This window comes from Sciurus vulgaris, assembly GCF_902686455.1.
Source record: "Sciurus vulgaris genome assembly, chromosome: 1".
Taxonomy (NCBI): Eukaryota; Metazoa; Chordata; class Mammalia; order Rodentia; family Sciuridae; genus Sciurus; species Sciurus vulgaris.
In genome coordinates, this window is record NC_136461.1 from 20,074,116 (window position 1) to 20,090,820 (window position 16,705).

General features: G+C 35.2%; 1 protein-coding gene across 1 annotated transcript in view; it reads right to left on the reverse strand.

Annotated features, from left to right (window-relative positions):
* Nucleotides 1–16,705, reverse strand: part of EYA3 (EYA transcriptional coactivator and phosphatase 3) — a 98,161-nt gene that overhangs the window by 55,356 nt on the left and 26,100 nt on the right. Inside the window, 4 exon segments of the mRNA XM_079114653.1 lie at nucleotides 4,195–4,274; nucleotides 8,158–8,198; nucleotides 8,200–8,202; nucleotides 15,337–15,437. Of these exon segments, the coding sequence (XP_078970779.1) occupies nucleotides 4,195–4,274; nucleotides 8,158–8,198; nucleotides 8,200–8,202; nucleotides 15,337–15,437 (225 nt within the window).

Consider the following 16,705-nt stretch of genomic DNA (forward strand, 5'->3'; position numbering starts at 1 on the left):
TCTTGCCCAAGAGTAAGGCAATCAAGGGCTGGGGCTGTAGCTCAGTGGTAGAGCACTTGTCTACTATGTGTGAAGCACTGAGTTCAAGCCTGAGCATCACATAAAAATAAATAAAATAAAGATATTACATTGATCCACAATTAAAAATATTTTAAAAAAAGAGTAAGGCAATCAATACCTGTGAGCTTATTACAGAAGATACCATCCAATGCCATTGTTTGAGGTCTTTAAAAATAATTATTGGACACCTGAAGGTCATATTCATCTATAATCATGTCAAAAATGAAGGGGAGATTTTTAATATCCATCATATATAATGAAAGGTAAGATCATTTGAATTCTTTTTTTTGCGGTGCTGGGGGTAGAACCCAGAGCCTTGTGATTGTGAGGCAGGCACTTTACCAACTGAGCCATATCCCCAGCCCAGATCATTTGAATTCTACATGATGATTCCCACTCTGATGATGGGTACTTGACAAAACTCAAACCTTTATCCTCCTCAAATTTAATTTAATTATAGAGGATATCAACAAAACATTATGGGAAACTTAGGCCAATTTTAACACTCCTAAAGAATGAACAAAGCTTGATCTTGGCAATACTTGGGAATCATGAAAGGATTATAATGAGTCAAGGCATAATCTATCATTATAAATAGAAGGATAAGGGAAGTAATATGTTGGCTTAGACTAGAATAGCAATAGTGAGGATGAGGCCAAGGCTTTGAAATACACTCTGAAGGGCACAACAACGATGTTCTGGTGGGTTTCGATGTAGGACATAAGGAAAACATGGAAATGCAGGATGGTTTCTAGGTTTTTAGTTTGAGAGTAGTGAGACAGTGATCTCTCTTCCTATGATGAACTAGTCTGGGAGATGAACAGATTTGATGGGAGCTTGAGGAATCTAAAGCTCTTTCTTAGGCATTTTAAGTATGAATTTCCTTTCAGCCTTCTAAGTAGAGATCTCAAAAAGGTAGCTGTATATTCAAATGAAATCAGGGGAGATGTCAGACTGGAAATAAATTTGAGATTCATTAATAATATGTTAGATGTTAAAAGTAATGTAATGAATGGGAGGATTCTGAAAGAGAAATGATTGCAGCTTTAGAACTAAGCCCTGAGGCCCATCAGCACAGGAAGAAAGGGCCATCAAAGGAGAAAGGTAGGAGAAAACATGGTGGGAGGCAAAACATGAGAGAGAAATTTCTACCACAATTGGCAATAAGAAAGTAACAGATGACCCTGACAGGAGCAGTGGGAACATGAAACTAAATTTGAGTAGGCTAAAGAGTGAATGAGAGATGAGGAAGTAAGGGCAACTCTTTTCAGAGGTTCTGATATGCCACAAAACAGAGAGAAAGTCTACAAATAAGATGTGGAGCCTAAGGGGGCACTTGTTGATGTGTGAAGATGGTAGATACCAGAGCATATCTCTACTCTCAGGAAGGATGAAGAAGAAAAGAATGTGATGATGCAGGAGCAATGGGAGGATAACAACAGTACTGAAGTCCTTCTGAAAAGTGAGAGGATAGACTATGACAGGAGTGAGAATACTTCTTCCCTTCCAACAAGAAGGAAGTAAGAAAATAGGGAGATCTGAAGATGTGGTGGTGGTGAGATGATAAGGGAGTTTCCTGTTCAATACTTTTACTGAAGAAGGCACACCAGTCAAGAGTAAGGAAAAGTGTGGAACTGGAGAACATTATGCTAAGCGAAATAAGCCAATCCCAAAAAACCAAAGGCCAAATGTTTTCTCTGATAAGCAGATGCTGATCCATAGTGGGGATGTGGGGGCAGGGTAGGGAAGAATGAAGGAACTTTGGGCTGTGCAGAGGGGAGTCAGGAGAGGGGTGGGATAGTGGGGATGGGAAGGACAGTAGATTGAGACAGACACTATTACCCTACATACATGTATTTACACTACTAGTGTGACTAAGCACCATGTACAGCCAGAGGAATGAGAAGTTCGCTCCATTGGGACAATGTGTCAAACTGCATTCTACTGTCACATATAACCAATTAGAACAAATTTAAAAAAATGAAAAAAAAAGAGCAAGGAAAAGTGAGTATTGGTTCTTTGAGAGGGGAAGTAGTGTAAAATATTAAAAAGCAGAATTTATCAAGGAAATGTAGGATTTCAAAGCACACTGGGTGCCCACCTGAGGTCTTGTGCTATGACTAGTATAACTAGTCACTTAGGTACATAATTCTATCCAATAATGTTATTTGTGTACATTTATGGGGAAGGTGGAGAGTTGGGTTAAATTAGGACTGGAGTATAACAAAGAGAATATAAAGGTAGGAAAAGGGTTTATTATTAAAAGTTATTGAAAGTATTTGTAAGGGAATCATTAAAATAAAGGAACAGAGAATCTTTGCTCAGTAAATAGAAAAATTAAAATGAGAGAGATGATGGGTAATGGCTAAGTCATCAATATGAATATTAAAATCAGAGCACAATAAAGGTTAGGATGGGGAAAAAAACAGAGAGGATCTAGTTTTGTTTTTTAACCAGGGACTGAACCCAGGGGTGCTTAAGCACTGAGCCACAGCCCCACTGTTTTTAATATTTTATTTAGAGACATTGTCTCACTGAGCTGCTTAGGGTCTTGCTTTGCTAAGGCTGGCTTTGAACTTGAGATCCTCCTGCCTCAGCCTACAGGGCCACTGAGATTACAGGAGTGCACCACCATGCCCGGCCAGAGGATCTAGTCTTTAAAGAATAAAATGACTGGAAGTTCTAAGGTAAAGAAATGGGAAGGAAGGTATAGATAAAGACTTCAAAGGACCAAGAGTTTTGAAGGAAAAATGCAGAGAAATTATTTGGAAGGAGCAAAAAGACTCAATTTACTTTCTGGCTCTGGTATGAGATTTTAGAGACTAGGTCTTTTTCTGGGAATCAAGACACTCAAGAAATCAGAGGAAACATTTCACTGATTAGAACAATTATATATATAGACTCACATAGTAACTTCTTGAAAATGAAGATTTCCCATCCATATTAGACCCTACTGAATAATAATCCCTGAAAGTGAGCCTAGAATTCTATATTATGAACAAGGCTTTCAGATGATTCTTACGTCTTACGCTAACAGTTTAAGAACCACTGAAATAAAATCACCTCTGAGGAAATAACATATATAACTCACAATAAAAAAAAAAAAATTTTAGGGCTGGGGAGATAGCTCAGCTGGTAGAGTGCTTGCCTTGCAAGCACAAGGCCATGAGTTCAATCCCTAGTACCACGCCAAAAAAAAAAAAAATTTTTAAAGTTATGCCTTAAAAAAAAAACAAAGTATATAAGATTAACTGTCCTAAGAAATATTTCCAAAATAAGTGCCTTTTTAAAAACTGTCTTACACAAATTTATTCTTTTTAAAGTATGTGATAAAATATGGAAGAGCATAGCTATTTAACTTTAGGAAGGACTACTCATCCTGGGGAGAAAAATTTAGCGGAGTAAGCAAGTTTGCTAGACAAAGCTATGTCTCTATAAGAAAAAAAAACAGAACACTAGCCGGGTAAAGTGGCACACGCCTGTAAGCTGAGGTAGGAGGATTGTTGAGTTCAAAGCCAGCCTCAGCAATTAAGTGAGGCCCTAAGCAACTCAGTGAGACCCTGTCTCTAAATAAAATATAAAAAAAGGGCTGGAGATGTGGCCCTGGGTTTGATAAAAAAGAAAAAACAAAACACTATATAATTTTCTTTTGTCGAATACATAAATATAACCATTCTACAGAAGAGTGAAAGTTGGTACATGGAGGGTTTATCTCATTAGGCTGGATCTTCCTCGGGGCCCAGGGGACTTTTTTTCTTGATTAAGACTGGTAGGTAGGATCACTTGGTTTTATTATAAAGGCAGAAAAATACCAAGTCCTCTAGAGGAGCCATCAGGGGTAGGCCCACAAACTTTTCTGATTTTGAGAAAGGCACTATTACCTTTAGAACATTCAACCTCAAAACAAAAATGAAATCACTGAGTGTGACTGCTTGGATAGGAAGATTCCATGTGATTTTTTTTTCTAGCTGGTATGTTAATAAAGCTTATAGGAAAACACAAGTATGCACACACAAAGACTAGGAGAACCTTCTGGATATTCTGGAACAATCCAGACAATTAGTAAAACCCAATTATACAAGAAGAGCATTACTTGGTTATAGGAATGCCACTTCCATCATGCATAGTACTTACTTTCCTCTGACATGGTAAGGTTTGAAGCAAGGCTCGATGTTTCAGGTTTCTGGTCACTGACATCCGGACTGCTTACTTGACTGGGAGAACCAAAATGAATACATTAGCTCCTGATTGATCTGTTCCATTGCTAAAAGTGATGAGATTAAACTATTTCCTCCTAGGCCATACAAGCAAGAGGCAAGGTAAATCTTCAAGATATTCTTATTTGTGGTTTATAGCAACTACATGAAAAGAGCTAGGGGCAGGGCTGGTACCCTCAGCATCCTACAGTTCTTTCTCATGACCCTAGACACCTTTGGGGGGAAAATACACATACACACATACACACACATATACATATGTATATATATGTGTGTATATATGTGTGTATATACATTTTATGCATATATACGTACACACACACACACACACACACATATTTGTTGTTAAACCTAGGACCAGGCAACTTTGTTTTTCTTTTTTGCAGTGCCTGGTTCTCACACATGCTAGGCAAGTGCTCAACCACTGAGCTACATGTTCTCAACTTTTTTTTTAACATGTAGAAAAATTAAGAGAATTCTTTTAAATACATTTTTTAAGTTGTAGATAGACACGATAACTTTATTTTACTTATTTATTTATGTGATGCCTCACATGTGCTAGGCAAGTGTTCTACCACTGAGCCACAACTCTAGCCCCAAATTAAGAGAAAATATAAAAGGTAAACCATGTGAATTGGGAGGACATGTCATTGTTAGCTACTGTAATGTTGGGGAGAGTCCACTGAAATTCTGGAATGTAAATCATTCCAACATGAGTCCCTCACAATGCTTCCCTTTTCCTCCTACTTCACATTGCACTCTCTAGTAATACCCTACTAGTATAGCATACTGATTAAGAATAAAGATTCTACAGTGAGAATCAAGTGTATTTTCCATTTTTCTAATAACCAGCTCTATGACCTTGGACAGGTCACAGAACTTCTTTGTCCTACTTTTTTGAACTGTCAATGAGGATAAAAATAGACCCTATTCATAGGGTTGTTATGAGGATAACGACTTAATATCTTAAAGTACTTAGAGCAAAGCTAGAACACAGTTAAGCACAATATAACTGGAACTATTATTATATTACTACTTCTTTCCGGCCCACATGCCCCCTTCCCATATTCATGCTTTCTAGAAAGAAACCTGCTTTGCTCTCCCATTCTTTAATGAGAGGTGAAGGACAAAGTACCATAGACTCCATATAGCTGGAAAGATAACATTGACTAATCAGAGGTTTCGGTAGTTTCTACATAAGAATATTAAAATTCTTCTGTAATTTTTTAAACTCACCTCTAATATTGAAGTATTAAAGAAGGTTTTTTTTTTCTGGTATATTTTGAATGTCCAGTTAATTTTTTCTTAGATGCATTTATTTTTAGAGCTAAATTCTTTGATGAAGTTTATTTTTATCTTTACTCAAATGCTTACCTTTTTGAAATAGCATTTAATGTACTAACCAAGATGTGACTATGAGAATTGAAGGGAAAGGGGAAGAAGTCATATGAAGTAGTTTTATCAGTGTTTCCCCAAACTGCTGAATCATTATAATTATCTGAACTGGTAAAAAAATGACTTGAGCCCCATCTCATACTTAATTAAATAGAATTCTCGGGGGAAAGGCATAAAACTGGACCAGAATTTCACATTTCTGGCTTATCTTCTATGTGTACCTGGATAAGTCTAGGGCTCACTCCATGGTTAAATACTGTTTCTAAATTGAAGACTATTTCCAGATCCTGTATCTTAGAACTGCTATCTATATAGCCTAATACACACTGAGCCAGTTCCTAAGATTCTTTGATCCTATAATCTTATGTTACAGCAAAATCCCCTATATAGTCAACTGAGAATCTATAGGTTAAAGAGAAAAATAGTGCAAAAACAGTAAATTAACTGTAAGATGAAAAAAGTTTAGAGATGGATGGTGTTGATGGTTGCACAATAGTGAATGCACTTAAACGTCACTGAATTATACACTTAAAATGGTTTAAATGGTAAATTTTATATTACGCATAATCATAATTTTAAAAAATGAAGGAACAGTAAGAGATCATTACAGAAAAAGACAACAGTGGGAAGTTCTCAAGTACAAAGAGATGTTAAACTTGGATAAAAGCAGAATTAAAGTTGGGTATGGTGGCACTTGCCTGTAATCCCAGCAACTCAGGAGCTGAGGCAGGAGGATCACAAGCTCAAGGCCAGCCTGGACAACTTAGCCAAGTGCTGTCTCAAAAAATAAATAAAAAGGGCTAGGGACATAACTCCCAGTGTCATAGAGCACCTCTGGGTTCAATCAGAAAAAACAAAAAAAGAATTAATCCCACAGGGAAAAAGCACAGAGTATCTAGAGAAGGAGGTATTGTGTTAGACAAGCGAGGTATTCTTATCTAATTGTCCCAATTTCTCTTTGAATTAGGGAGCAAAATCCACAGCTGAGTGAATGACAGCAGCGGGGAGGGAAGGGAAAAGGAAAAGAACAGAAGGGAAGGGAAGGAATTAAGATAATTTTAGAGACTGGGAAATCATACACAGCAGGAATGCTGTGTACATGCCTCAGATGTAATCATGACTGGAAACTAAGACCAGTCAGCACAGTTTTTCTCTTACAATGTTAAAGTAATTGAGAATATACGTAGAAGAGGTAAATAGTTTGGTTAAGCAAAGTTGTGAATTTGCAAGGCAAGAATGATACAGGAAAAAAGAGAAGAGAGTTAAGAATATTTGGAAGGCACTGATTACAGTAGTACATCTTATAATTTAAGTAGCACAAGGAAGAAGGTGAAGTTCTTTTTGAGGAAAGGGGTATAGTGTTTAAGAGTGAAAATGTGACAGATCATGATTGGAAGTGTGAGACATCATATGGCTAGCATGGTGGTTCTGGCGTAAGTGAGCTGGAATCCTAGTGTATGGTAAAAGAACAGGATTATTAAGATTAATGTGTTAGAAGTGATGCAGTTACTGGCTTTCATAGTTGGTGGACAAATGATAGAAGATAAGAACTGTGGAAAAATGAAAACCACAGTGTCATAGAAATCAGATCATGAGGAGCAAACAAAGTTGTTTCTATAGAGGGGGTAAAGTTATTGACTAAGGCATCTCATACCCATTTGATAAAGCCAAACTTCTTGGATTTCCCTTATTTGGCTCAAGCTTCCTCTTTTCTTTTTAAAATCTATTTATTTATTAATTTATTTTGGGGATACCGGGGATTGAACTCAGGGGCATTTGATCACTGAGTCACACCCCCAGCCCTATTTTGTATTTTATTTAGAGACAGGCTTTTACTGAGTTGCTTAGTACCTTGCTTTTGCTGAGGCTAGCTTTGAACTTGAGATCCTCCTGCCTCAGCTTCCTGAGCCACTGGGATTACAGGTGCGCACTTGGCTCATGCTTCCACTTCTGTATACTGTACATTTATCTGAAGAATATGGCATATTTTATTTTTACCATCAAGCCTCCCCTAGATAGTGCTTCGTGTGTGTGTGTGTGTGTGTGTGTGTATGACACAAGTTCAGTATGTTGAATAAATAATAAGTGCATAAGAAAAATAAAATCACCACATGTATTTTGGGAAAAAGCTATTTTGGAGGGAAAATTCTTTGCTATTTTGCTCGGGTTGGTTTTGAACTCTTGAGCTCAAGTGGTCCTACTTTAGAGAAAAATTTTAGTCTTAAACCAAATAAATTCAAAATGTAAAGGCTGCTGGTAAGAATCTTAAAGATGGCAGTCAACCTAAATGCCCATATACCAATCTACATGTGAAAAAAATTAAAGTACATCATTAAAAAGAAATTCAAGCCAGGCATGGTGACACACCTCTTGTAATCCTAGCCATTTGGGACACTAAGGCAGGAGGATCACAGGTTTGAGGCCAGTCTGGGCAACTTAAGACTCTGTCTCAAAAATAAAATTTAAGAAATTCAACTTTACATACCTTAAAGTTTGCTCTCCTGGTTCCTGCATCTTGGCTTTTTTTCACCTGCAAAAACAAATACACAAACAAATTGATGCCATGGTCTGTTTTTGAAATTATCTAGCTATTGAAATACGATTGGCCCCTGTATCCTTAGGGGGATTAGTTCCAGAACAGATACCAAAATCCAGAGATTCTTAAGTCCCTTACATAAAATGGTACAGTATTTGCATGTAACCTATGTATATTTTCTATGTACTTTAAATCATCTCCAGATTACTTATTTTACTTAATATAATATAAATACTATGTAAATCACTGTTATATTGCTTAGGGAATAATGACAAGGAAAAGTTTGTGCATGTACAACAGAGATGCAATTTTTTTCTCCAATATTTCCAATATGAAGTTGGTTGAATCTATAGATATGAATCTCAGAGATACAGAGGGGCAATTATCTATTAATTAATATATTAGAGTAACTGTTTCATTTTGTTTTGCTTAGATTTATTTATTAATCCTTAATTTTTAGAGGTGACTTCTTTTTCACACTGAGGGTTTTTTTTTTTTGCTAGGGAGAGTGATACTGGGTATTATAGTTCACTTTACCACTGAGCTACATTCACGGTCCTTTTGTTTTTTCATTTTAAGACAGAGTCTCACTAAGTTGCAAAGACTTGCCTCAAACTTGTGATCCTCCTGCCTCAGCCTCCCAAGTAGCTGGGATTACAGGTGTACAAAAATTCAAAACTTTTGTATGATAGTAAATACCATAAAACCAACTAGGCACTTTGAAGGATTCCAATATGGCATGCACACTGTGACCAAAAAAAAAAAAATCCAACTATTATAAATGTATAACATAATCTCCCTGGGAAGGGATGGGATAAAATGATTTGACCTGAGTAATGTTGGAAAACAATGTTTTGACTAGAAACTATCAAACTAAAGATAGGAAAAATTCAACTATCTAGTTTATTTACCTGTCATAATTTCATAAATAACAAAATATCAACTATTGTTACAATGTTCACAAATGAAAGATCATCTTCCTACCTGAAGATGATAGTTACACGAGGTCAAATAATTATGTACTTTCCCAATAGAGGGATAAATTTATTTTTAGTATACCCGAAGATTCTTTTTACTATCAAAGAAATGTATTAATGAGCTGATTGGTTGATTAACCAAAATAGTGTATAGTCTCCAAACAAAACAAAACAAATTTAAAAAAAGAAAATTAGAGTATTCAAGGAATCTGATTTAACATAGTTCTAATTTATTAGCGTTATAGAGTAATAAGTTTAACCAATCAACTTACCAAAAAAATCCAAAAAATCTTGAAAAAAGAATTTAAATACAGTCACGCACCACATCACAATATTTTAGTATAGGACAGATGCAGACTGAATATACAGCAATGGTCTCATAAAATTATATGGAACTGAAAAATTCTTATCACCTAATGACGTTATAGCCATTGTAATGGTGTTTGTGGATGCTGGTATAAACCAAGCCCTATGAAAGTATAACATGCCAATTATGTACAATATGCTATACTGGATAACAACAAACAACTATTTTACTAGTTTACATACTTACTCTCATGACAGCTAGTGGCCTAGCCAAACTGGTGAATACCCTGTGATAGATTTTCCAATGTTAAATATCTGTAAAAGGAATTCTGGCCATAGTCATTCTACCATTCATTCAACACAGTTCTCTCTACCAAGTCTTCCTGATAGAAACATAATGATAAACAAAATACAGCCCTTGATCTCAAAGAATTTATAGTCTAGTTGAAAAGATAGATGAGAAAATAGGTCATAAAGCAATGAGATTAAAGGTTCTGATAGATGTGTAAGGTGCTATGGAACACAGAGAAAGGGTACCAAAGTATTTTTCAGGGTAGGTGGCCAGGGACTATAGAGACATAGTAAGGTAGAAAGCTGAAAACACTTCTTGAAGGAAATATTGTCTAAGACAGTATTTTCTGACTGCATGTGGAAAATATATTCCTACTAGTTAATACGAATAGTAACATTCTGATTTTAATTATCTTGCGGACTTGAGGGAGACTGTAGATTTAGCCAGTCTTTCAGCAGGAACTTATGTTGAGAGTGGGAGGAAATATACTGATTCACATACAACAAAAAACAAGTGTAAAAAGGTAAGAGAGAACATAAAAATGCACTAAAAATTCACTATAACTGGGAGTAATAAGTCTGAGGGAAGGGATGGTAAAATTAGGTAAAATGAGGTAAACAGAAGCCTATTTGTGAAGGGCCTTATAAATCAGATTAAAGAGTTCAATGTTATTTTGAGAGTAACAAGGAGACTTCAAGTATTAGCAAGATAACATAATCTGCTTTGATTTTTAGAAAGATTATTCAGATAAAATATAAATGGAAAATGAATAGAAAGGGGACAACCCTAAATGTAAAAAAACCTGAAGAGGCTCTTAAATTAATTTAGATAAGAGGTGGCCTAAAAATAATTCCCAGAGTAGACTAAAGAAAGTAAAGCTCGCATCTGGACTGTGCTGGTCCCACTTGATTATTACAAATAATTTTTTCAGCTCTGTCTAATTTCAGGAATCAGAAAAAAAAAATGCTTAATCTAAATCCATGAAATACAAAACCATATAAGTATGTATAAATACATGTACACATATATAATGTGAAAATATTTCTATTAATATATACTTCTACTTACTGAAAATCTGATAACAAATGAAGAAATAAAATTTCATCTACTTAATCTTTTTTATCCCTTATACAAATAGGACACAAAACTGGCATCCTTTAGTCACATCATCACAAGGACAGAAAATAAAATGGATGATACCTATACCTATTTTTGAAGGAAGAGGCATTTCTAGCAAGTAATACTAAAGGCCCACACTTAGCTAATTTTTAAAAATCACTTGAGTTTAAGTAACTTTGTTATTAGAGACAACCTTGTAAAAATGCAAGAATCCTATCTATAGATGGGCGATACTCTCTTCAACTGACAATTGTGCAGTATAAAGAGTAGCACTAGGCCAAGCGCCATAGCCCAAGCCGACAGTCACAGCTCCTCAGCAGGCTGAGGCAGGAGGATCACAAGTTTGAGGCAACTTAGTGAGACCCTGTCTCAAACTTTAAAAAAAGAGTGCTGGGAATATAGCTTAGTGGTAGAGCATCCCTGGGTTTAGTCCACAGTGTTATGAAAGAGAAAAAAAATTAAAATAATAACAAAAAAACACCACTGGACCAAGTCCAAGAAGTATCTACAGACTAGGGAACGTCAGTACGGTAAAGTGCCTGCTTAGCATGTGCAAAGCCCTGGGTTCAATCCCCAGGACCACAAGAGGAAAACAAACACTTTACACAATTTATATAGTGAAAGTCCCTGAAGAAGTAATCGTATTACCCTTTGATACTTTAAAATATTATTTTTTCCACCTATCATCACACAGATACTTGATCCATTTATATTCTAAAATTTGAAGCTATCAATTAAAAGTTTCTGGTGGTTGTCCTATCATTTTCTAAGTATCCACAAAGCTCTGTTCAATAATCTGTTTTAGAATGCTGTCATTAATCAGAATTAAACTAGCACTAGTCTCTAGCTTTCAACACCTAATTCCTCCCTGCTACCACTTTGAAATAAAAAGAAAATCAAAACAAAACAGTGCAAGATTTCTTTATATTCAGTTTCAAGTCCCTTTTCAGAGATAAACACTGGTTTGGCAAATGTTTGCAAGTTTCAGGTCTATGGAATTAAAACTTCCATCATGAGCCTGGAGGATTAGACTCATTAGGCGCTTGCTTATAAATATGAGACTAAAATCGATTTTTTAAAAATTCAGGTATGTTACTCTTTACAGTTTATTCATTATTTCCCTTGACAGAGAAGACAAAAAGAAATTTGGAGTTGAGTCAGTCATTCTCTCTTCACTTCTTGTTTCACCTCTATCTTCTCCTTACTCTTCAAGCCCCAAACACAGCTTTAAAGGTTCTTTCTGATGTTCTCAAGAATGTTTCCCAAGTTCCACTTCTTTTCTATGTTTTAGTTTAGATTGCACTTTGGCTAAAATCATGTAGTACTTATTTTGTCTACAGCAAGTGTAACTAATTTCTTTTTTAAAAGGTTGAATACAAAAGGAATGCATGCTTTAAGAAAAAAATCCAAACCATACAGATGTGTACCAAATAAATAAAGATTTATTCTGCTCCATACATTGACATAATCAGGATTAAGTTTGGTATACAACCATCTAAGAATTTCTATGCATATATATGCCCTTTTAAAACTTGAATTCAAGTAGCCACAAAGGAGTTTTTTTAATGCTTCCAATGTCTCAGGAATGGTCTTGTTTTATGCCTCTTATCCTCAAACTACGTCTGGTTAGTGTACCCTTTCACTCTTCAAAAGAGTCCCAGTTTGGACAATATTATGAGCTGCTTCAGAGTAGTTAAAACAGATGAAGACTGGGAGAAAATGATTGAGTGATTTCAAAGTAAGTAGAAGCATTCCTGTTTGCAGGGAGTTGAGGATGGATAATAATGAAGAAAAAGTAAAGTTAATGTTTCATTGTGAATGATAACCTGAACAAAATTTTTAGGTAGAATATGAAAGTAGAAGAAAAACAAGAGAAGGGGATAGATAATTCAATAAGAAGGGTAAAGAACAATCAAATTAAAATAACTTCAAATAATATAGATCCAAATAATAATAATGTTCACCAGTAACATTTCTCCCTTTATATAGGTAAAAAATAAGAGTAAAATCTGGACTCTATCATCAATTTGAAATAGGGCCATCCTTTCCACTCATATTTTAGATCTCTACTACAGCTTATGAAAAGCCCTTTTTCTCCTCCAAGTGTGACATTTACTCTTCATAGTCTATTTTTAACAGTTAACAAGTGTTTTGTGTTTTCTTAGATTCTATATTTGTCTATTTGGCATCCATTAATAACAGGGTCAAACCAAAGGTCAAAGCTGTTTACTCCTCCCCTGCAATCCAGAGCCTATACCCTGAACCACTTCCCTTAACTCTCATTCACCAAGCCCCTATGTCTCCTGCCCTAAATCAAACCAGGACCAGGTATGGGACTATTAGGGACAGCCCTAGGCCTGCTAGAATTACTTAAATTAGCAAATCATACTCTGCCCTACCTTGGCTTTCTTGTGGAAACCCCAACATCTACGTCTCTGTCTTCCCTTGGATCTTTTCTGTGTCTTGACTGACATTGGTGCTTCCCCCTATGGCCCATGGGGCATGCTGTACATCTTGTTTCCAGGGAAACTATGTATAACATTGAACTTTTCTTTCAATGGCACTGACCCTTTCATGGTGTCACACACTCTTACAAATTTAGACCTGCTTACCAATCAGTAAGGAATTGATGACCAAAGGCAATAACCATTTATAGTCAGCAGCAAATTTAATTTAAAGTGCTTCAATTTCTTACCTTCCTCTGAATCAGGTTCTGCATATCATTGATACAGAAGTTGAATAAAACGACAAGGAAATGAAGCAGAGTAGAAGAGATGACTTGTCAGCAGGTCATCCTCATTCTCATTACCTTAAATAGGTAAGGAGTAACTAACAATACCTATTTCAACAGTATGTTGACACTCAAAAGTATTTTGAAAATATGAGTAATTTTTTGTCCTACTATATTAAACATTCAATGACATAGTTTTATTTGGTACATATAGTACCAAGTTATTTGTATCAATGATGTGTATCCTACATACACAGCTCAGGATGCTTTTTAATCCTGTTTCCCTGATTATTGATGTCCTACCAAGGATAAGGGATCACATTTCAAATGTTTCAAAAGGTCCTTTTATTAGTTGCTTGTGTCTTCATAGTTTCTTACTTATTTCAACCAAGAGGGCTAAAAGAATGCAGAGTAACCATCGGTATGTAATTCTCAACATAAAGAAAAATATTAAAAATGTATTAAAATATTTCATTATTTAGGTGGAAGTTGGTGTCTGCCCTTTTGTGATATAAAGAACACATCTAGAACACACACAAAATACATCCTATTATCTGTTTTCAAATCAAATTTTTTTAGGTTGAATTTTCATAAAGATAAGTAAATAAGTCAGGAGCAGCATGCACAACTGTAATCGCAGTAACAACTCAGGAGGCAGAGGCAGGAGGATCACAAGTTTTTGCAAAACCCTGTCTCAAAACTATAAGGGGTTGGGGATGTGACTCAGAGCTAGCACACCCCTGGGCTTAGTTCCCAGTGTAGTGACAAAAAAAAAAAAAAAAAAAGAAAAGAAAAAGAAAAAAGAAGAGTAAACAGATACTACTCTGTATTGTCTCTTTAAGGAGCCCACTCAGGACAGCAAATCGAATTAGTATTTACCTGACTTCAGAAAAAGAAAATGAACATAAAAGGAAAAGACTCTTTTAACATAAACTCATTTTGAAAGAATGACACCACTAGGCTGGGAGTGTACCCAGTGGAAGAGTGCTTGCTTAGCACATGTGAAGCCCCCTCTGGTTCCATCCCCAGCACCACCAAACAAAAGAAAACAAAAGGGAAAAACAAAACAAACAACAACAACCAAAAAACACACTTGCTTCCATTTTTTAATGTGAAAAGGTTAAAAAACAAAAGAAGTCATGACAAAGCAAAAAACCCATATGATTTGGAAACAAATTTTTTAAGAAAATAAGAATTCAATCTAGTTTTTAGGGTCTTACCTATTATAAAAATTACTTAATGATCAAATTATACTTTACTCACTACTACTTTTTTTTAAAAAATAAGTCAATTAGGGATGTTTAGGTAAAAATAAAATTTCCTGATGGAAACAGTGATGTCTGATTGGTAAACAGACATCCTTTTTTATTTTCTTAAAACTGTAACAGTAAGCACCGATTTTTTTTAAAGAAAAATACACAATATGTGCATTGTAATGCTAAATTTTCTAAATAATTTCTTAGCATTGTTAGTCAAATATAAGTTTAAGAATATATAATATTGTTTTCTTAGAGGGAAACTAAGAAGGAGTCTTTTTCTTATTTTCATTTTAAATTTGGAATATATAACTGATTTTAAATCCCAGGTGCTGGGGACTGAACTTGGTGCCTCATATATAATATGCAAGTACTCCACCACTGACCCACATCCCCAGTCCAGAATTAGCTTTTCTACAATTTTAAATTGTTAAAGGAAATACTTACTGGTTGCTCTGGTAAATCTTGCTCTTCTTCCATGAGGGCTAATATTTCTTTATTATACTTATGTGACTGGGTTACAAGTCTCTCTCCACAGTCTTCACAATCTGCTTTAAAAAAGAGGGGAATTCAAAGCTTTATATACTCTTAAAGTATTATCATTGAGGTCATCAGAGAATAATTTTTTAATATTTTGCTACCCCATGCTTTCTACATTAGTTCCAATCTCAAAAATCTCAAACTTGCACGTGGCTTTTCAAACTGACATGCTGCACCAAGTCAAGAGAGGTGTACACAATGACTTTTATAATACCTTGCAAAAGCCGACACGTGGAACCACTTTTGCTGGTTACTATAGTACCTAATGAATTAAACATTTTATAATGACAGCCATGTGCAGATAATAAAACAAAAAAAATTTTTTAAGGATTAGAGTTACATTTAAAATGATAGAGACTGGCCTAGCAAGTCAGTATGTTATGATAACATCTAACCTGCTTTAATGTGGAACATTTACATAACTGTTAACAAAGACACACAAAATCACCGTAAATAGGGCAAACTGGAATATCAATTAAATAAATTCACAACCAACTATCGGTCTATATGAAGTGAATTTAAAGGAAAATTTAATTCTTCTGGATATCAATAATGAAAATAAGTAAAGTGAAATCTTAAATATTTGAATTTAGGAAAAATAATCATGTAAAGCTAGGATCAAATTTAATTCTGAAATAATGAGCTTCCATTAAATATACTACCTAGTAAATTATTTAAGCAAAATCTTTATCTTTTCAGACTCTGCTCTTCCTGTCTTATTTTCAAACAAGTAAAAGAAAGAAAAATAGATTCTAAGCCCCGCAATTTAATGCCACCTTTCTATGCCCTACTGACAGGAGACAGAAATTTAAAAACTAAACATGTTATAAAAATGAAATACTCTATTTCTATTTAACTGAAATAAGAATGGCTCACCTCCCAAGCAGATGTGATTGTTTATGCTCTTAAAGTCACACCTGCTTTCATTTCTTCTACTAACCACTGTACCCACAGAAAGCTGAAGTGAATATAGAATCTTGAAGAAATAATGAAAATAGCTGGGTACGGTGACGCATGCCTGTTATCTCAGCTCCTCAGGAGGCTGAGGCAGAAGAACTGCAAGTTCGAGGCTAGCTTGGACAACGCAGCAATATCCTATCTCAAAATAAAAATTACCAAGGGCTGGGGATGTTGTTTAGTGGTAGAGTGTTCCCTGGTTCAATTCCTAGTACTGAAAAAAGAAAAAAATAATGAAAATAGACAAATTAATATGAATAGGAAAACAAAAAGCTTCACTTGTGCCAGGACCACCATTCTATTACTCTATTTTGCTGCA